Below are 22,917 nucleotides of genomic sequence, written 5' to 3'. Positions count from 1 at the left end.
GTTTTATTCTTCATTTTAATGAGAATACTTTTTTAATTTTCATGACTACATGTGTTAGATGATGGAGAGTTTACAGGTTAAGAAAGTTCCCTTCTATTTGTCACTTATAAAGAGTTTTTTTAGATTGTATACAGCTGTTGAATTTTATGGAATGCTTTTTCGAAATCTATTGCAATCTTCATGTAATTTTTTAATATGGTGAATGACAATAGATTTTCTCAAATATTTTCTTATTTTAACTATAGGCATTTACATATAAATGAATGAGAAAAGTAATTTAAAAACCACCAGGAAAGCACAAACCTGGCTGTGCATGGAAAAAGTATTTTTGTCATTGTTTGATGAATATCTCTGAGAAGATGAGGTCTTCAGCTTTTCAAAGAGTTTATCATAACCCCATCTGGGGAGGCAAGACCAGTCCCAGGAAACACAGGGCTCAACACACTGAGGGCTTCTCACAGGGCAGCAGTGTGGGTCAGGAGCTGAGATGTGACAGAATATGACCAGTGGGAGTAGGGCACACTCTATTTTCTGCCTCCAAGCTTACTTACCAGGGCCAATCTTCAGCTCTCAGCAGGAGTTCAAAGCAAAATTCTTCTGTGGCGTGAAATGAACGTCTTTGGTTATCCAGGTAGCAGGGTACACAGGAGAGAGCAAGAATTTCATCAGCACATGGTCCCTATAAACTAAGTACAGGTAAGATTCTGGGAACAAACTACCCATTATCATCAGGTACGAGAATGTATAATACAGAATGTTCTCAGCATATCTGTGTCTGGAATTACGGTGTTTCATTCTGGACTGCCTTCCTGACTAGTGTATAGCTATCATCTCAGAAATCCCTTCCCTTTCTCTTCACCTTGGGAACTGCCTTTACCTCTCTCCATGTTGGATTTCCTGTCTTGAATTTCATGTCTTCCTCCTTTTTGGTTTACTCTCTCACTTTGGTCAAATACATCCTTCAGTAGGTTTCTGTGTAATAGTTTATGGGTTCTTTTCTTTTCTTTTTTGAGAATTCAAATACATGAAGATGTATTTTGTCATCATATTTCATTGGTAGTTTGGCCAACTAAAAAGTCCTAGGTTAGAATTCTGCAATTCTAGCTGCCAGTTTTGTTTTGATAAGCCCTAAACCATTCTGATTCATGATCCTTTGTATTATCTGCCTTCTAACTCTATAAACCTGTGGAATCTTCTTTGTCTAGAATTCTGAAACTGGCATGAATTTATTTCCACCCATTGTGAACAGCCAATGGGTTCTTTCAATGTAATAATTCATGTCTTTCATTTATAGGATCTTTTCTTGAATAATTTTGGTGATGATTCCCCCTCTCCCTTCCATTTTATCTGCACTGTCCCCTCCCCTTTTTTTATGTTGGCTCTTCTATCCCACCCAGTAATATTATTTCTACTGAGTCTCTTCTCCATTTCTTTCTCATCAGCCTAATGGTACCCAGGTGTATATGGGTGTGTCTGTAGGTCTGTCAGTTTGTCTTTGCTTCTGCCCTTTCTGCCAGGAAGCCTATGGACTTGAGGAAACACTTCATTGTTTCTCTATAGCAGTGTGGTGAGTGGGCCCGAGGGTCCTGAGACCTTATGCTGTCCTATTTACTCGGGGCCATACATACCACGGGTTTAGTAAACCTTTCCTGTGGTAGATCCTTGCTGGTGGATGGGGGATGATGGACCATAATGCAATCACAATGCGTATTCTGGAGAACGAATTCCAGTAGCTTCTTTGACAGTGTCTTTCAAACCCTTCAGGTTTTCATTTTGCCATATTTTTAGCATCTTTTTGAGGGGGGCGGATTCTTTGAATGTTCCTTTTTTATTGCATCCTGCTCAACTCATAGATATGTTTGTAGGAATATGAATAATGATATTTGTTGTTCTGTTATTTTTCAAGTTTTTTTCTTCATGCATAAGTTGTTTCTTCTAAGTTGCTTTTGTTTCCTTATTATTTGTTTTGGCTTTTAGCTTTCATATTGGTTGCGTTCATCATATGTCTGGCACTGTCTCCTCATTTTGAAGAATGGGAATCTAAAAAGGTGACCACAAGCTCTAAGCATATGGTTGAGGGCTTTAGTCAAGTAACCTTCAGTGTGGGGTTATTTTGCTGAACCAATTGTTAGGGAACACTCAATATCAGAATCTTTAGGTCTTTTAGGCTGCTCATATTCCCTAAAAGAAAATTCTTTCAATTTTCTGCTTAGAGGTTTTTACATTCAACAGTCAGAATGCATAAGGTCACCCAATTTCCCTGATTTCACCATGGTATTCACAAGCTCATTGTGTCTGTAAAATACAATATCTGTAAAACCCAATCTAGAGATATTGTTCCCCCTTCTCAGAGAAGAAACCTACAGGCTTCTGCAGTTGCTCAGTGGTACGGAGTAGGTGCGGGGGTGGAAGCATCTCACAGCTTCTTAGAGATTTAACCAGTCCTCTTTATTTTAGACATCTCTTCCAGTTCCTTTTCCAAACTGTTGCTGCTAATGCTTGATACTTGAGAAAATTCTGGTGTAAATTGGAGGTTCTTTAAAATTCAGGTTTCTTGGGTTACTTAAGGCAGTTAGCAGTAATCCATTTACTTTCCAGCTTCTAAAACTTTAAGTCTTCTTGTGGATTTATGCTTTATAAATATTTCCTTGTTGGAGTCTTAGCAGGTTTTCAGAAGGGAGCAAAATTAGATTGAGGATATTAATCTTTAATATTATATCTCTGTTTTCTTTTCATTAATTTCTTGTTAAATTTTTGTTTATTTTTTATTTTTGAGACAGAGAGAGTGAGCAAGAGAGCGAGCTAGGGAGGGGTTATTGAGAGAGGGAGACATAGAATCCGAAGCAGGATCCAGGCTCTGAGCTGTCAGCACAGAGCCTGACACAGGACTCAAACCCATGAACTGTAAGATCATGGCGTGAGCTGAAGTCAGATGCTTAACTGACTAAACCACCCAGGTGCCCCTCTTTTCATCAATTTCTGCCCTTTATTAGTCCCTTTCTTCATTTCTGTGTGAATTGATTCTATTGATCTGCTTCCTAATTATTAAAGTTGTAGGCTTAGTTCCATATTCTTCAGCTTAGTTCATCTAAGGCTATCCATTTCCCTCTAAGAAATACTTTAGCTATATCCTACTTTGATTTGTAGTACCTTCACTGTGATTTCTTGATATGTCTTACAATATTTCTACTATGATTTCTATTTTTTACTTGTATTTACAAGTGTGGTTTTAAATTTCCAAATATATGGGTTATTTGGCTAATCCTGTTTTAACTAATTGTATTATAGTCAGAGAACATATTATACATGATAATAATTCTTTACAGTTTGTTGAACCTTGTTTTAAAACTAGTGTCTGGTAGATTTATAACTACTTCATGCATGCTTGAGAAGACCAAGAACTCTAATGGTTAAACATATTAAATCAACTTGTTATTATATTATTCAAATTTTGCCTACATCCTTTTTCATTGGGTTACTATGTTAAAATATCTCAGCATGATGGAACACTGATACATTCTCTTCATAATTCTGTCAATTTTTGCTTAAAAATTTCCATACAAAGTTTAGAGCTGCCTTTTTTCTCCCTTGGTAAATTGAATCATTTAATAATAATGTAGCAAACACATTTGTTTTAAATAATGCCTTAATTTTTTTGTTATTAAAATGGCTAGTCCAAATTTCTTTTAGTCGGTATTTGTGTGGCACATATTGTTTTTCTATCTTTTTTTTTACAGTTAGTGTGTATTTATGTGTTTTTTTAAAGATTACACAGGTGGGTTTTATTATTAAATGTAAAATTCTACAAAAACTCAGTAGTATTGTATTACTGCTTCCTATATATATATATTTCTAATTTTTAAAAAACATTTATTTATTTCTGAGAGATAGCACGAGCAGGGGAGGGACAGAGAGAGAGGGAGGCAAAGAATCCAAAGCAGGCTCCAGGCTCTGAGCTGTCAGCACAGAGCCCGACATAGGGCTCGAATCCAGGAGAGGTGAGATCATGACCTGAGCCAAAGTCGAATGCTCATCTGACTGAGCCACCCCGGCGCCCCTATTACTTTCTATTTTAAAGTCTTTCAGAGTTTGGGGGCAGACAGCATCTTAAAGGATCAGGAATAAATAGCTCTTTTCTGATCTTAAGTGCCAGTTGTTACCAATTTTCACACAAAATGTTTTTTTTCTTTTTTCCTACTGCAGTTGAAGTACTGCTGCATTGCTAGTCAGGTGAAGAGGGAATCTTTTTTTCATGCATCCTGGTATACTTTTAAAATATAATTTATTGTCAAACTGGCTTACATACAATACCCAGTGCTCCTCCCAACAAGTGCCCTCCTCAATGCCCATCACCCACTTTCCCTTCTCCTCCAACCCCTCAGTTTGTTCTCTGTATTTCAGAGTCTCTTATGTTTGCCTTGATCAAAGTAACTAAAACTAACAGCCACATAAATCTGCAGGGCAGGGCATCCAAGCCAAGGACAACAGGAGTGACTTAAAGAAATGTGTGCACTTGATCAAATCTGTTTTCCTCTTTGGAGTTCCACAAGGCAGCAGCACTAGCTAGCTTGTGTCTAATGTTGCACTCTCGTAGCGTAAACACATGGTGCTAAAGACCGACAGCATCGGTACCAGCTCTAACGACTTCAGTGTTTACCTCTTGATCCAGCATGCTGACTCTAATACTATGCTTTCAAGAGTTTTAACCATTTGACAGGTAAGGCATGAGAGAAAGGTTTAAGGCTACATCTTAATAGATACAAACATTCACTTCAGTTAGTATATTACTTCCTAGAATACACTGTTGAAATATTCTCATTTTGTGATATTAAAAACTATGGAATTTTTTTTATTAGAGTTAAGACCATCAGTAACGGGGAAAGTACAATACAAAATAATACATATGAAGCTACAATGTTTAGTTACAGTTTAAACTAGAAATTAGTAACTACACATGGCTGCTGCTTTTTTTGTTTTGTATTTTGTCCCCTACTTCATTCTTATTTAGAACTGGTACCTGCTGAGAAAGAGCTGCAACTTTTAGATTTTTAAGTTTACTTATTTATTTTGAGAGGGAGGGAACATGTGGGGGAGGAACAGAGAGGGACAGATAGAGAATCCCAAGCAGGCTCCATGCTCTCAGTGTGGAGCTTGACTGAAGGCTCAAAATCACGAACTGTGAGGTCACGACCTGAGCCAAAATCAAGAGTGAAATGTTTCACGGAATGAGCCACCCAGGCGCCCCATGAGATGCAACCTCTCTGTTTTATGGTGGCTGTGCCATGTACTGTGTATTCATGTTTTAATCGTGCTTCTCACAAATAGCATATAGCTGGATTTCTTTTCCCTGCTTGAGAGCCTTTTTCGTTGTTTAGCTTTGTTCATTTATGTTTACTGTGATTACTGACATATTCTGAATTCTTGCCACCCTTTATTTTCTGCTTTGTATTTGTCCTGACTTCTCTCTGCTTCCATTTTTAGCCTTCTTGTCCTGATTTCTTTTGGATTCAGTTTATACCATTCCATTTCCTACCTCATGTTTTTGAAAGTCACTATAAAATCACTATTGTTTTCTAATGGTTACCAAAAATGCACATGTAATGTCTAATCACTGTATGTACCTTCTTCCCAAATAAAAAAGACCTTAGCAACTATGTAACTAAGATTATCCTCTTGTATCTCACATGTTAGTTGGTCCACCGCTTTAGTTTTTAAAAAATCTCTCAAATTAAATAGTCACAATATTTTGTTCAGATAATCCCACAGGTTTAGCACTTTTTCTGCACCAGCTAAAGTGATTCTTAAAGGGGAAAGTCTTTTAGTGAGATATATTGGTAAGCTTTCTTCATGTTTGTTTGTTTCAAAATGTCTTTATCTTACCCCTGTTTTTGGAAAGATATCTGGGTATATAATTCTAAGCTGATGGCTAATTTCTCTTAGCACTTTGAATATAACAGTCTGTTTTGGCTTCTGCTGTTGCTGTTGGTAAGTCTGCTGCTGACTATTCCTTTGTTGGTAATATGGCTTTTATCTCTGGATGTTTTAAGATCTTTTGTTTGGATTTCAGCAATTTCAGTATGCTTTTTCTATAGGTAACAATCAGGATTCAACTGCAGAAACTTTCTCTACTTAAAGCAGAAAGGAGTTTAACATTCAATCCCAATTGAAATGCTGAATGAGTAAAGTTTAGATGCTAAAGGAGTAACTTATGAACACTACCACAGAATTACCTCCCCAAAGGAACTTTTTTTCTTTTTCACATTTAGGAAGCTGGAGAATTGGGAAGACTCTGGGCCAACTTTGCACCCAGCATCATACTGTAACCTTAGCTATAATTCATAGATCAGGAAGCTGTCATCATACTTTTTTCTAGGGCCATGATGCACACCCTTGATTCACAACAGTAAACGGATGCCTTATATAATACCACTTCTCTCTTGCTCTTAACTTGGTTCTGAATTCAACCTCATGTGAATACATGTGACTGGCAGAACCTGAATGTATCTAAAAACTTACCTGCAAAAGGCATATGGGAAATATAACTTTCAGCTTTTCAGTATCTATATTACAGGAATGAACACTCGAAGGAGGTTGGAACAATAATGAGTAAGCTTAACACATCTGCCATAGCTGGGAAACCTGAGATTTCCTTTATCCTGCTAGGGAATTATTGTCCTTGAATCTAAGGAATCATGTCTTCTATCATTTCAAGAAAATCTGCATCTACTATCTCTTTGAATATCTCTTCTGTCCCCATTTTTGCTATTTTTTCCCTTGGAAACGAAGGATTATTTCTCTGTAATGCTTTATTTCTTTAGACTTGTCTTCCAATTTAATTAATTCTCTCTTCATCTGTGTCTAATCTACTTTTACTTATCCACTGAGTTTATTTAAGTATATTTTTTGATGTAGAAGTTCTTTGATTCTAGGGGTGTCTGGGTGGCTCAGTCGGTTGAGCATCCAACTATTGATTTTGGCTCAGGTCATGATCCCAGGGTCGTGGGATTGAGCCATGCATTGGCCTCTGCACTGAGCATGGAGCCTGCCTGGTATTCTCTTGTTCCCTCTCTCTGTGCCCCTCCCCTATGCATACATACATACACACACACACACACACACACACACACACACACACACACACACACTCTCTCTCTCTCTCTCAAAAATAAATAAGTAAATAAGTAAATAAATAAATAAATATGGGGAAAAAAAGAAATTCTTTGATTCTTTTTCAAATCTGGAATATCACTTTTGATAATCTCCTGTTCCCTTGGTCACATTTTCATTTTCTCCTTTACATCATTAAATATTTTCTAAATAGTTACTTTATATTTCAGCATCTGATTTGTGGGATTTATTTCTACTGATTTCTGTTTCTCCTGACTTCTGCTCATAGTAGCTCATTTCCTCTTCTGGTTTGGGACTGACTGTGCACACTTGTTTGATCTCCATTCAATCCACAGAAATCCTGAAGGGCCTCTATGAAAGTACATTTTTTCTTAAAGATAATTTACTTTTGTTTCTCTCATACATACTAGAGCTCTAGGAATGTTGGACCCATTTAAGACAATTTTACACCTCGAGGTTTCCCAGACAATAAAGGTAATACTGCATATTTAAATCCCAAACGTGTGTGAAGGCAGAAGACTGACTACAAATTCTCAGGGTAGTCATTTTTCTTATGTAAAACTGAGGCTGAAGGACAAGATGCCTTGTAACTGCTCATGATCTCAGAACTCATTTGTCAGTTTAGTTTTAAGGTCCTTCTTTGAATTTGATGCTTTAGGCTTGTCTTTACATTTTTGAGCTCAGTTATGCATTTAAAAGGATGTTTGTTGAGCTCTATCCAGAATTTCTAGATGTTTTGTTACAAAAGAGATTTTCAGATATACTTTGTCAGACGTTAAAAAAAAATTTCTAGAGTTTCAGCCTGATTTAATTTTTTAATATTTATTTTATCTTTGAGAAAGACAGAGAGAGAGACAGATCACAAACAAATGAGGGGCAGAGAGAGGGAGACACAGTATATGAAGCAGGCTCCAGGCTGAGCCGTCAGCACAGAGCCCAACATGGGGCTTGAACCCATTAACCATGATATCATGACCTGAGTTGAAGTCAGACACTTAACCAACTAAACCATCCAGGTGCCCCTCAACCTGATTTAAAAAACAATCTTTACTGATAAGCACCATCCTGAGTTTCAGCTAAGACCTGAAGAAACTTAAATCTAGATAGCCAAGACAGATATGTAAACAATGAACAGTATTAAATGAAATAATCACCAAATGGAGATATAAAAAAGAAGCTGTGACAAGGCAGATGGAAGAAAGAGGTTTTATCTCCTACAACTTCCACTTTTACACTCTTCCCCCTCCCCCCCACAGGTCTGTCATTTGTGTTTCTAAAAGTACTGGCATCTTATCTATTAGACTTGATTTAAGGCAACGACTATATTTTATGCTTCTTTACAGTTTCCTAAAGTGCCTGGAAAAGCAGAATAAATTAGGGACTCCTGACTCTGGGAAGATGAAACACACTTTTCCCTGTTCTTCCCACCAAGTATAATTAAAATTCCTGAACATTATATAAAAATAAGCACAAGAAGACTCTGAAAGGTAGTAAGAAGGCCAACTGTCTAGAGACTAGGACCTGAGTTACACTACAATAAGCTCCATGTTTTCTTTTTGCCTGATATATCCCAAAGCTGGAACTAAAAATGCTAGCAACCCAGAAGTGCCACTAGATACAGACAAAACACAATTCCACCAAAAGCCTGCTCTCTCTAGCCTAGCCAATGACCAGGAAACAGACAGCCTAGCAAGACAGAAAACTTACTCAGTAACTACTATTCTATAGTCAAACACCACAAAAACTGTAGCCTCAAACCCATCCATGCTGCAAAGACTGAGCAGGGAGTCTACGCTTCCTTTCTTATTAGGCCATAAGAAGTTGGGACTAAAATAAGAGATTTGACATTCATGTTATCAGTGTCCTGGAAGGAAGGAAGGAAGAAGGAAGGGCTGAAAAAGTACCTGTGAAATAATGGCTGAAAACTTTAGAATTTAACCAATAAGACATCCCCCACAACAACAACAACAACAACAACATAAAAACGACATTATAAAGCCACAGACTCAAGAAGCTGAGCTAACTCAAACATGTTAAATCCAAAGAAATCCACATCAAAACACACTAGAGACAAACTTCTAAAAACTAAAGACAAGAAAAAAATCTTGAAAATAGTGACAGAGAAGCAGTACCTTACCTATAGTATAGGATAAAACCAATTTGAATCACAGGATTTCTCAAAGGCCAGAAGGAAGTGGCACATTTTTCAAGTTCTGAAAGACAATTGTCAACCTAGAATTCTATATCCAGCAAAAATATCCTTTATGAGTGAAACAGAAATCAAGACACATTCTTTGATAAAGGTTAGAGACCTGGGACCTTAAGGAAGTTTTCTAAACATAAAGGAAATGAGGTGTGGCTGAGTGGCTGAGTCAGTTAAGTGTCTAGCTCTTGATTTCAGCCCAGGTCATGATCTCACAGTTTGTAAGATAGAACCCCGTGTTGGGCTCTGTGCTGACAGTGTGGAGCCTGCTTGAGATTCTCTCTCCCTTTCTCTCTGCCCCCTCTCTGCTTGTGCTCTCTCTTGCTCTCTCTCAAAATAAATAAATAAACATGAAAAAAATTTAAAATAAAAAAAGAAAGGAAATGATGAGAGGGGGAATTTTAGAATGTTAGGAAGAAAGAGAAATAGAGTAAAAATATGAGTAAATACATTTTTCTTCTCCTTTTTGTTTCTATTATGTTTTATGGTAGGCCAAAAATCATAATACTGTCTGATATGGTTATAAATCCAAAATAAATATTTTAAGTTGAGCAGGGAGAAGTACAGTTGTGGATTAAATTTTCTCCCCTTGGGTGCCTGGATGTCTCAGTCAGTCAAGCGTCTGACTTTGGCTCAGGTCATGATCTCACTGTTCCCGGGTTTGAATCCCAAGTCAGGCTCTGTACTGACAGCTAGGAGCCTGGAACCTGCTTCAGAAGCTGTGTCTCCCTCTCTCTCTGCCCCTCCCCTGCTAACACTCTGACTCTCAAAAATAAATAAACATTAGAAAAAAATTGTTTTTAATTTTTCCCCCTCAAAAATGACATGTTAAAATCCTAAGCCTTAGTACCTCAGAATGTGATCTTGTTTGGAGATAGGGTCATTGTAGATATAATTAGTTAAGATGAGATTTTTACTGGAGTAGAGTGGGCTCCTAACTCAATATGAATCATGTTCTTATAAGAAAACAGCCATGTAAAGACACAGAAATACAAGGAGAACACCATGTCCCATGTCGTGACAAATGCAAAGACTGAAATTATCGGGATAAAAGTCAAGGAATGCCAACAACTGCCAGCAAACCACTTGAGTCTAAGAAGAGGTAAGGATGGATTCCCCTACAGGAATCATGGTCACACTGACACCCTGATTTCTGACTTCTGGCTTCCAGACTGTGAAACAATAAATAAAACTATAAACCAATATCCTCCATGATTATAGATGTAAAAACCTTAAGAAAATATTAACAAGTATCATTTGACAACATATAAAAACAAATTTATACCATGACTAAATGTGTTTCATTCAGATTACAGGGTTTGTTCAACATTTGAAAATTAATCAACGTAGTAACATCACACTAACAGACGACATGAAAAAGTCATCTGATCAAATCAATTGATATCGAAAAAACATCTGATGAAATTGGGCAATTTCCTTAACCTGATAAAGAACATCTACAAAAACAACACAGGTAACACTGCTCTTAGGTAATGGTGAAATACGTTTCCCCTAAAATTAAAAACAAGGCAAGGATATCTGCTCTCCTCATGCTTAATCAATATAGTTCTAGAAGTTCTAGTCAGAACAATAAGACAAAAGATATCAAAAGCACATACATTAGAAAGGATGAGATAAACTGTCCCTATTTGCAGTAAACCTTAAGGAATCTACAAAAGTCTTCTAGAACTATTAAGTTCAGCAAGGTGGCAGAATATAAGATAAACATAAAGAATATTTTATTTCTATATAACAGCAATGAACAGGTAAATACAATGATTTAAAAATAAAATACCATTTACAATTGCTCAAAAAATTGAAACTGCAAAATGCTGACCAAAAAAAAAAAAATCAAAGATGATCCATATAAATGGAGAGACATGCTATGTTTATAGACTGGAAGACTCACCATAATAAACACATGAATTCTTTGTAAATTGATATGCAGCTTTAATGCAGTTCCTATCAAAATCCCAACAAAAATTTAAATATAGACAATATTATGGTAAACTTTATGTGGAAAGACAAACAGCTAAAACAATTCTGAAAAGAAGTGAGAGGAATCAGTCTATATGACTTGATTTACAGCTACAGTAATCAAGAGAGAGTGGCATTGGTAGAAGGATGACACACGGATCAATGGGAGAGAATAAAAGCACAGAAATAGATCCACACAAATATATACGAATCATCTTTGAGAAAAGAGTAAAAGCAGTTCAGTGGAGAAGTTTCAGATACAGCCTTTTCAATCAGTGTTCCTGGAGGTGGCTGGACATCTATAGGTAAAAAAATGGACCTCAACCTAAGCCTCATACCTTACATAAAAATTAACTAAAAATAAATTATGAACTCAAATGTAAATGTAAAACTATACAAAACTTTTAGGAAAAAAGAATACATCTAGGGTTAGGGATTCAGTCCCTGTATTTGACACCAAAAGTATGATCCATAAAATAAAAATCGATAAATTGGATTTCATCAAAATTAAAAACTTTTTTGCTTTGCGGCTCTGTGAAGAGTATAAAAAGACAAGGTATAGACAGAAAGAAAATATTTGTAAGCTACATATTTGATGAAGGATTACATCTAAAATATATAAAGAACTTTAAAACTGAATTGAAAAAAAAAGAGAAACATTACCTACAGAAAACAGGCAAAGACACGAACAAATATTTCCACAAAGAGGATATACAAATGGCAAATAAACACATGAAAATATGTTCATCTTTAGACATTAGGAAATGAGAATTAAAACCACAATGGGAGGTTACCTATAAGAACAGCTAAAATAAAAAATAGTGACATCATGAAATGTTGGCAGAAAAACTGGGTTACTAATACACTGCTGGTGGGAATTGAAAATGATACATCCACCTGGAAAACAGTATGGCAATTCTGAGAAAAACTAAACATATAACCATGACACAACCTAGGAATTCCACTCTGGGCATTTATTACAGAGAAGTGAAAATTTATATTCATACAAAAACCTATATACAAATGTTCACAGGAGCTTTAGTCCTCATAGTCAAAGACTACCAACAATCCAGATGTCATTTAACAGGTCAGTGGTTACACCGTGGTACATCCATAGCACAGAATACTACCCAGCAAGAGAAAAAAGGAACTACAGATACACTCAACAACTTATACTGATCTCCAGTAAATTATGCTGAGTGTAAAAGACCAGTCCCAAAGGTTATGTATGATTCTATTTATATAATATTGTTGAAGAAAAATCTAGAAATGAAGGACAGATTAGTGGTTGATAAATGGTATAGGAGGTCTCTATTATTTCTTATAATGCATGTTAATTCTATAATTACCTCAAAATAAAAAGCTTAATTAAAAAAGAAAATAAACAAAATAAGCCCATGGTACTAACATGAGGTAATCACATGAATATTATTTAATCGTCATAAACTCTATAAAGATTATGCTATTTCCTAAATTATCTTTCTGGAATACTGCTTCTTTGTGACATTAACAGTATTCCTTGAATAGCGTTTTGTAAAAAGGGTTCTGATCAGTAGTTGGAGAAACACAAAAACAATTTTTGTTTTTACTGTAGAGTTTCTCAAGGCAATATGCTAATGTATATGATAAATATTCAAAAGGAAGCCATCATACACGGCTTTCCTCAAATTAATTTTGGAATTTTTGTTTTTACATAATGCCTGTTAACAACTTGCTTAAAGAACGAGTATTCCTTACCTTATGCCACAATAAATGTTGGTTTATAGTTTTCTATTAGTATCCCTGCTAGTGTTACATTTTATGTCTTATTTCAAGTTGGGCTATACATTTATTGCCTGAATGTAATCTAATCTTCATGCTGACGATCCAATCCAAACTACTTACCATGTAACAATATAAATAGATCGAAGCACTAATGTGAAGACCAACATTCCATACATAACCTAAATAAGAAAAGAAAAATGAAGTCAGTAAAAGTATTATCCTTTGGCAAAGGAAGTATATTTTGCCTACAAAATAGCCCTCTCAATAAAATATAAACATTATCATTTATTACATTTAAAGAACAAAATTTTAGCAAATATCTTCTCCCATCCCATAGGTTGTCTCTCAGTGTTGACAGTCTCCTTCGCTCTGCAGAAGCTTTTGATTTTGATGAAGTCCCAATAGTGTATTTTTGCCTTTGCTTCCCTTGCCTCCAAAAACATTATCTAGAAATAACTGGCTACCACAAATATCAAAAAGATTACTGCCTGTGTTCTCCTCTAGGATTTTTATGGTTTCAAGTCTCACATTTAGGTATTTAATCCATGCTGAATTTATTTTTGTGTAGGGTGTGAGAAAATGGTCCAGTTTCCACAACACCATTTGTTGAAGACTTTTTCTCACTGGATATTCTTTCCTGTTTTATCAAAGATTAATTGACCATATAGTTGTGGGTTTATTTCTGTTTTCTATTCTGTTCCAGTGATCTATGTGTCTTTTTTGTGCCAGTAGCAAATTATTTTGATTGCTACAGCTTTGTAAGATAACTCGAAATCTAGAATTGTAATGCCTCTAGCTTTGTTTTTCTTCCTCAAGGTTGCTTTGGCTATTCAGGGTCTTTTGAGATTCCATACAAATTGTAGGGTTGTCTGATAAAGGGTTAGTATCCAAAATATATTAAAAAATACTTATAAAACTCCACACACAAAAACCCAATAATCCAATTTAAGAGTGGGAAGAGGATATGAATAGACATTTCTCCAAAGACATACAGATGACCAAGAGACACATAAAAAGATGCTCAACATCACTCATCATCAGGGAAATACAAATCAAAACCAAAATGAGGTATCACCTCATGCCTGTCAGGATGGCTAAAATCAACGATATAAGAAACAACAGGTGTGGAATAAAGAGAACCTTCGTGCACTGTTGGAGGGAATGCAACTGGTGCAGCCCCTCAGGAAAACAGCATAGAGGTTCCTCAAAAAGTTATAAATAGAACTATCCTATGATACAGCAATTGTACCAGTAGATATTTACCCAAAGAATACAAAAATACTAATTCAAAGGGATACTTTGAACCCAATGTTAATAGCAGCACTATCTACCACAGCCAAATTATGGAAACAGTCCAAGTACCCACTGACTGAAGAATGGATAAAGATGTGGTGTAGAGTGGGAGCTAAGATGGCAGTGTAGTAGGAGGACCCTAGGCTTGCCTGGTCTCTCCAGCACAGCTAGATAACTATCAAATCATTCTGAATATCCAAGAAACAGACCTGAGGACTGATAAAACAAATTGTACAACTAGAGACAAAGAAAAGGCCATTTTCAGGAAGGTAGGGCATGCAGATGTGGTTTAGGGGAGACATGGATCATGGGTCTGCAGAGGGGAGGGAGCCCTGGTTGCAGAGAAAGGTGAGACAGAAAGGAAAGCACAGGAATGCACACAAGAATGCTTTCCCAAAGCTATTGGATGGAAAAACTAGAGGGGCTGATTTTTGTGAGTTTTCGCAATCAGCAGGGCTCAAAGACTGGAGTTCTGGTTTGCTGTCAGAGTTTCATTTTTTTCTTACAAAGTCAAGAAGTACAAAGGTACTTGTGATAATCATCAAACTATGTTTATCTTTTGAGCACTTGACTATGTGAGTTATATTTCAATTTTTGAAGGTTTTTAAAGTCAAGAAAAGGAACAATATAATGAGAGACAACCAAATGAAAAAATAGGTTTGAACAACAGAGGACATCAAATAGCCAGTAAACATAATACAACCTGTAACCAGGGAAATATGTGTTAAAAACCACATAGATTGACAAAAATTTAGGCATCTGACTATATCATATGTTGGTAAGTATGTGCACAAAAGAAGCACATGTTGGTTGGTGTAAAATCTGGTAAAACCACCTTGGAAAACAGTTTGTATTTTTAAGTTATTTTAATAATACATAGAACCTCTGACCCAGCATGTACACTAGGATTGGTAAAAAATGTTCATAGAAATGAAAACTGGAAATAACCCAAAAATGTTCAACATAGAAATGGTAAATAAGTTGTAGTATTATAACACAGTTACATATAGATAATATATGAAATGAATGAAATATGGCAACAGAGTGTAACTGAATCTTAAAAGACAAGATGAGAATAAATGTATTATTCTATTATAAATTAAAATACTTTCTATTAAAAAAGCAATCAGGCAGAAATGAAAAATGGAGTATCTTATGATTCAAAACCAGCTGGATGTAATGACCACAAGGATAGAAGAAGCAGAGGAACAAATAAGTGAAAGAGAAGATAGAATTATGGAAAATAATGAAGCTGAACAAAAAAGAAAGCAGAGAGATGTCTGTTTGTGTCTTCTGTCCATTTTTAAACTGGATTATTTGGGGGTTTTTGGTATTGAGTTGTATAAGTTCTTTATATATCTAGGACATTAACCCTTTACTGGATATATCACTTGAAAAAAATCTTTTCCCAGGGCACTTGGGTGGCTCAGTCAGTTAAGTGTCCAACTTCTGCTCAGTTCATGATCTCACAATGGAGGTTTGAGCCCTGTGTCTGACTCTGTGCTGACAGCTCAGAGACTAGAGCCTGCTTCAGATTCTGTGTCTCCCTCTCCTCAACTCCCACTCTGCCTCTGTCTCTCTCAAAATAAACAAACATTAAAGAAAATTTTTAAAAAGATTAAAAAAAATCTTTTCCATTCAGTAGGTTGTCTTTTTGTTTTATTGATGATTTTCTGTGTTGTGCAACACGATTTTATTTTGAGGTAGTTCCAACAGTCTCTCCTGCCTTAGAAAACATATTTAGAAAAATGTTGCTATGGTCAATGTCAGAGAAATTACTGTCTGTGACCCCCTCTAGGATATTTATGGTTTCAAGTCTCATTGTTAGGTCTTTGATTCATTTTGAGTTTTGTGTATGGTGTAGAAAATGGTCCAGTTTCATTCTTAGGCATAAAGCTGTTTTTCCCCAACATCATTTGTTGAAGATAATTTTTCCCATTGCATTGAATATACATATTTTATATATCCATTCTACTGACGCTGGATGTTGGGGTCCAATTTTAGGTATCTATAATAACCCAGCTATAAACACTTTAATATATATTTTTGGCATACATGCTCAAAGATTTCTATTGAACATAAGCCTAGGAACCAAACTGCTGGATCAGAGTATACATGAATTCAATTTTAGTGGCTTATACAAACTGTTTTCCAAAGTGGTTACACCAATTAATTCTCTCACCAACAGTGTATGATGGTTGCCAAACATCCTTACCAGTGAGCACTTGATTCTTTAGTCTTTTTGATTTTAGCTATTCTGTTGGGTTTGTAGTAGCATCTCATTGTGTTTAAATTTTTATTTCCACGATGACTATTCCATTTCAGATGTTTATTGATCATTTGGATATAATCTTTCATGAAGTACTCTTAAAATCTCTTCTCCTTTTTCAATTGGGTCTTCTACTTCTATTGGTTTGTAGAAGGTCTTTATATGTACTAGTCTTCGCTTGGTCATATGGTTTGCCAATATCCTAATCCACTCCATAGCATTATGTTTTCACTCTGATGATGTCTTTTGATGAACACAAATTCTTAATTTTAAGTTAAATGATTACTGTTGTCTGTGTCTTATAATAACGGCAATATTATCCACTTATTTAGGTACTCTTTTATGTCTCCAAATATATTTAAACATTTGTTAGATTCCAAGGTACCTCATATTTTTAGATGATTACTGTAAGTAGTACTTCCAGAAATATTTTCTACTTGTTTGAGGCTGTTTTATATATATATATAAACCATTTTTTGTATACGGTTTTTGTATCATGTGATTTTGCTTTTTAAAATCTCTTCAAATTCTAATAATTTATCTGTAGATTCTTTAGATTTTCTATGTATACATTTGTGTATCATTTGTGAATTTTTTATCCTGTTAATCATTTTATTTTTCCTGCCTAAATGGGCTAAACCCTCTATAATATGAATAGAATTACTGATAACAAGAATTGCTATCTCACACTTGATCTCGAAGGGAAAGATTTCAGTGGTTCATCACTAAATGTAATATTGGCTGTAGGCTTAAAATTTTTACAAAAAATTCTCTTTATCAGATTAAAAAGACCTTTTATATTTCTGGCTTGCTCTAAGGGGCTTTAAGATAATAAATCAAGCTTGTGCAGTGGCAGTATCGTAGCCAACGAGGTTTATCCAAGGTGTGATTATTGCTAATTAAAATAATAAATCAATATTTTATCAAATGATTTTTCTTCACCTCTTAAGATAATTATACAATTGTTCTCATTTAATCTTTTAATACGGTTTTCTGATATTGGTTAATAGTCTACTATTTTTATCTTCCTGGGATACATCCAACTTTATCTTCCTGGGATACATCCAACTTAGGCATGATGTTTTATCCTTTTTTTAAATATTTGGTTTGCAAATATTTTGCTTATGACCTCTAACTAATTTTAACTCTTTTATTCTGTTCTTGGTATTAAAGTTTTGCTAGCCTCATACAGGAGCTGGAGAGTAGCTCTCCTTTTCTGTTCTCTATGAGAATCTGTTTAAGACTGGAATTATTTCTTCTTTTACTGTGTGTTAAAACATTCTAGTGAAGTCATATTTGTGGGAAAAATTCTGACTACTGATTCAATTACTTTTAATAGTTATAGGGCAATTCAGATTTTCTATTTTTTTCAAGGTTGGAAGGATTCTTTTTCATTTTTTCAGTTTATTTATTGAGAGAGAGAGAGAGAGAGAGAGAGAGAGAGAGAGAGAGAGAGAGCGAGCGAGCATGGGAGGGGCAGAGAAAGAGGAGGGAGGGACAGAATCCCAAGCATGCTCCACATTGTCAGTGCAGAGCCCAATGTGTGGCCGGAACCATGGACCATGAGATTATGACCTGGGCTGAAATCAAGAGTCAGTCAGTTGTTTAACTGACTGAACCACACATGTGCCCCCAGATTTTCTATTCTTTATCAAGTTTCTGAAGGTTACACTTCTAGAAATCTGTCCACTTAAAAAAAATAGTTTTAAATTTATTGGCAAAAAGTTCCTCATAATACTAACTTTTTAATGACTAGGATTTTATGTGATATCCTCCTTTCATTTCTGATATTTGTGCTTGTCTTTTCCCTACTTGGTCAAATTCACCAAGGATATGTTATTTGTCTTTTAAAGAAGCAACTTATGGCTTTGCTGATTTTCTCTATATTTGTTTTCTATTGTATTCATTTTTGCTTTTTATCTTTCCCAGTTTCTTGAAATACATGCACAAACTCCTCTTTTTGGCTTTTCTTTTCTTTCTTTCTTTTTTTTTTTGGCATATACATTTTAAGGCTAGATATTTTCCTCCAAGTATTAATTTTGTCAAATCCCATATTTTTAATATGTATTTACTTTCGTTATGGCCAGATCAAAATATTTTCCAATTTCTGTGGTTGTTTTTGATCCATGTGTTATTTAGAATTACTTATATTTGACATAATTGCATTATAGTCAGAAATTATACTGATTCTAATCTTCTGAAATTTAAGATGGTATGTGGGCAAGTATATGGTCAATTTTTGTAAATGTTCCCTAAAGGCTTGAAAAATATGTGTTTCTCCAATAGTTGGATGCAGTATTTTACATTTGGCTTATGGGTCAACTTTCTTAATTGTGCTGTTTAAATCTTTTATATCCTCTATCACTTACTGAGAGGTATGCCTTAAAATCACCTAAGATTACAGATTTGTCTATCGTTTTAGTTCTGTCAATTTTTGCATTATATACTTGAGACATTATATGTATTAGATACAAATTTTAAGTTATGATAATTTTCTGATGAATTGAATATTTTTAATAGTATGAAGTAATCTCTTAACAACAGAAATGCTTTTTCCTTAAAGTCTGTTTTGTCTGATAATAAAACAACTATAGCACATATACATAGAACACAATTATGCTGAGTGTTTGTGTGGTACACACTTTTCCATATTTTCACTTTTGACCTCTCAATATCTTATTGTTTCAGGCGGATTCCTTTATAATGCCTTGATATGACTCCTCTCTATTACTTGTGGTCTCTCTACAATAGTAGAAGACAACAAATATTTACTGAGTGTTGTACTGTACCATGGGGATATAAATGGTGTGGAATAAAGGGTTAATATCAAGCATTGACTGATGTAGGTAGGCCTGGTGGAGAATGACCTGTCTCCCTTCCTTGAATACAACACTTTAAGATAAATGGAAAATGTTATATCTGCTTTGGCTGTGAAGGATTGCACCTAGGTTGGAGGCGTGGGGTCTGCATGAGAACAGTGTGAGAGGTGCTCATTATAAAGAATGGTAGGAAGGTACCAGGTCCGACTCTTGATTTTGGCTCAGGTCATAATCTCAGGGTGGTGGGATTGAGCCCTGTGTCGGGCTCTGCCTGAGTGTGGAACCTGCTTAGCATTCTCTTTCTCTCTCTCTCTCCCTCCCTCTCTCTCTCTCTCTCTCCCTCTCTCTCTCTCTCCCTCTCTCTCTCTCTCTCTCTCTCTCTCTCTCTCTCTCGGTCCCTTCCTCCCTCCCCCTTCTTCCCTGCTTGCGCTCTAAAAAAATTTTTTTTAATTAAATAAAAAAAGAACAAACAAAAAGGGGCTGTAGCTTCTATGTGTTACAATGACCTCCCTGACACTTAGCTCTCATCCCGGACAGCTGTGCATAACTTAGGTGGATGAAAGGGCAAAAGAAGCTGTGTATATAGGGAGCTCTGGATCTCCTGACGAGATGAAAATGTTATACCTGCTGTATTCTCCACCTCGTATCCCTCTATAGAGCTAAGTAAACACAGCATAAATTAGAGGCTGACTGCCAGCTTGACTCTGTAACTGTAGCCATGGTGCTCTAACGATGAATCAGAGAGGCAAGGATCCCTGCCCTCACAGCAATTACAATCTAGTGTGAAAAGAGGTAAGTAATCAGGCAATTAAAAATGTAGTATTTAATTCTGTGACAAGAGCTGTACAGAGTACTCTGTGAGCACATACAAAAGCCACCTAATCTAGACTTAGGAAGCTCAAAAAGACTTTTATGGAGGATCTGACTTTTCATTTTATAATTGAAGCATTAGGAGAAGCATCATTAATAATAACTGAAATATTAAGAGAAGCTGGAAGAAAGTAACTGGCATAGCTTATATTCTGGGGACTAGAAGAAAGTAAGGATGTCTAGAATATACTGTTGGAGTGAAGAGTGGGAAGAATGAAGTCAGAAAGGTAAGCGGAGGTTAAATTGGCTTTTCAGGTCATGGTAAAGAGTTGAACTTTATCTTAAAAGCAAAGGGAAGTCAATGGAAGTTTCAGCAATAGTGCAACATGATCACTTGTGTATTAGAAAGATATCCCTCTTGCTGGGTGGAGAATGAATTAGAGGGAGACAAGACTGATGGAAAACAAACCAATGACAAGGTATTATAGTAACCCAGGTGAGCAGTGGGACCTGAACCAGGGCGCTATCAGTGGGAATGGAGAGAAATGGACAAATTAGAGAGATATTTAGGGCTTAGACTGATAATCAATTTGATATGGAAGTTAGGAATGATGATAGCCTGGTTTATGATTGTAGCAGTTAGGGTCCATGGTAAAATTGTTCCTTGTGTTAGGGAATACAGGAAGAGAAGAAATACTGGAGAAAAATATGGTGATTTCATCTCCAGATAGGTTCAGAGTTTGAGGTGTCAAGTGATACATCCATGTAGGGATCTCTAGAAGTTAGATATCTGGGTCTAAATCTTAGAAGAAAATATTGGAGCTGAAGAAACAGATTTATGAATCATCACCATACAGAAGTCAAGAGGAATGGATTGTTCAGGGAGTAGGTTAAATACATCTAATAATGGATAAGGAAGAGCCTATACTCTGGCAGTGCAATGGCGCTTTTCCAGATTAATTTTCTTCTTTCCACAAATGTGTGTACCCCATACATTCTGATTTTCTCCTATGATTTGTGGCACACCCTGCTAGTGTCCTACTCAGTATCTCTTCCTCCTCCTCCTCCTCTTCTTGTCTTTACAGAAGACATGTTACCCAGATGACAATAAGTCCAGCTATATAAACTTGAGTTCTCAGTCTCTCTTGTAGCTCAAGGTAGCCACATGACCTTCACAACTTTTTTCTATGTATATTCTGATTTTAGTCATTTTTAACTAAAAAAAAATAGAATACATACTTGTTTGCTCCTTATAATTTTCACCTAAAATGACTTTCATTCTTTTAAAAATGGATCTTTATGATAGTAAGTTGAATTCTAAAGTAATCTGCTACAGGGGCATCATCATACCCCGAAAAGAATATGGGCTTTCGAAGAAAACAGACCTGGGTTCAGTTTCCAGCTCTGCTAGTAACTCGATGAGAAACACTGGACAAATCATCTAACCTTTCTGACTCTCGGTTACCTCACCTATAAAATGAGATTTAATTCATTTCTATATGAATTCTATACAGGTAATTTCTATACAGGCTTGTTGATATTTAGTGAGATAATAGTTAAGTCAATATATGTAAACTGTATGAAAGAATATATAATACTCAGCACAAAACAGACACTCAAAAATGTCGGCTTCTTTTGTTTCTTTTCCAAGTGTGCTGACATAGTGATTTCCTTACAACCCTAATTTGTAATAAAATGATGCAAATATAACAGAATAGAATTTAAATAAGTTATTTGCTTAAGTTATCTGCTTAAGTCCCTGTTTTTCAAATTGTTTAAATGGTATGTTGTTTCTTACAAACCTTAAGGGTCAAATTAGAAGGGAGAAGAGTAAAATACTGACATGTCATGTCTAGAAATAATCTCTAGGAGACATCTACTTTGGCAGGAAGATTTTAAGCAATAGTACTCTTTGAGATAATAGATGGGATCTCATCAGAGATACTCAGTTACTGACTTACCAATTAGCTTTAAAAGGGTTTACTAACTTCTTAAAAGTTCTTTTAATCTATTTTCAAGTATACTTGTTTTTAATGTTTTCTTAAGATATATCAGTATTTCTACTAAATGTGGCAGTCATAAGATTTTATTACCCTTTGCAAGGCCATCAAATTAAATAAATAGCATTTGGCTCTCTTTTAAAGATGTCTGTTGGATTTAATACAGTGTAGTAGAACTGTTATCAGTATTCTCTCCCTCAGGGAAGCTAATCTGGTTAGCAAGACAATCATCCTGGCTCTGACAGATACTGTTACAGTATTTATTAACTCTTTCCTTCTAATTGTTTATCCCTACATATCTCTCTAGGCACTACTCAAATACCTCCTTTTAGGAGCTTTCTCTGATTATCATAGGCAGAAACTTACCTGTGTCATCTTACTTCTTCATACATACTTTTAGTGTCATAGTGTATTTATTGCCTTGTGCTTTTTCTTATATGTTATTTTTTATATTATACTTGTGAAATAATACCTCTCCTTGTCTTACACATTTTGTAGATGAAGAAATTGAAGAATAGGCACAGCAAGAAATTTGTCTACAGATAACAAAGTGTCAAGAAATCTGAGATTCCGGGGCACATGGATGATTCAGTCGGTTAAGCATCTGACTTCAGCTCAGGTCATGAATTTCATGGTTTAAGAGTTCGAACCCCA

General features: G+C 35.6%; 1 protein-coding gene and 1 non-coding gene across 3 annotated transcripts in view; one reads left to right on the top strand and one right to left on the bottom strand.

Moving 5' to 3' along the window:
• ACER3 (alkaline ceramidase 3) overlaps window positions 1-22,917 on the bottom strand; it is a 149,880-nt gene that overhangs the window by 14,069 nt on the left and 112,894 nt on the right. For both annotated transcript variants that reach the window (XM_029956694.1, XM_029956695.1), the window contains exon 7: window positions 13,193-13,251. In XM_029956694.1, the coding sequence (XP_029812554.1) occupies window positions 13,193-13,251 (59 nt within the window). The remainder of the gene's footprint in view (window positions 1-13,192; window positions 13,252-22,917) is intronic.
• On the top strand, window positions 17,473-17,618 carry LOC115272806. The gene has a single exon (XR_003900466.1). It is a non-coding gene; the product is annotated as a U4 spliceosomal RNA (small nuclear RNA).

The sequence above is a fragment of the Suricata suricatta genome, chromosome 11 (assembly GCF_006229205.1).
Source record: "Suricata suricatta isolate VVHF042 chromosome 11, meerkat_22Aug2017_6uvM2_HiC, whole genome shotgun sequence".
NCBI lineage: Eukaryota > Metazoa > Chordata > Mammalia > Carnivora > Herpestidae > Suricata > Suricata suricatta.
This window is presented reverse-complemented; position numbering and strand designations above follow the sequence as displayed.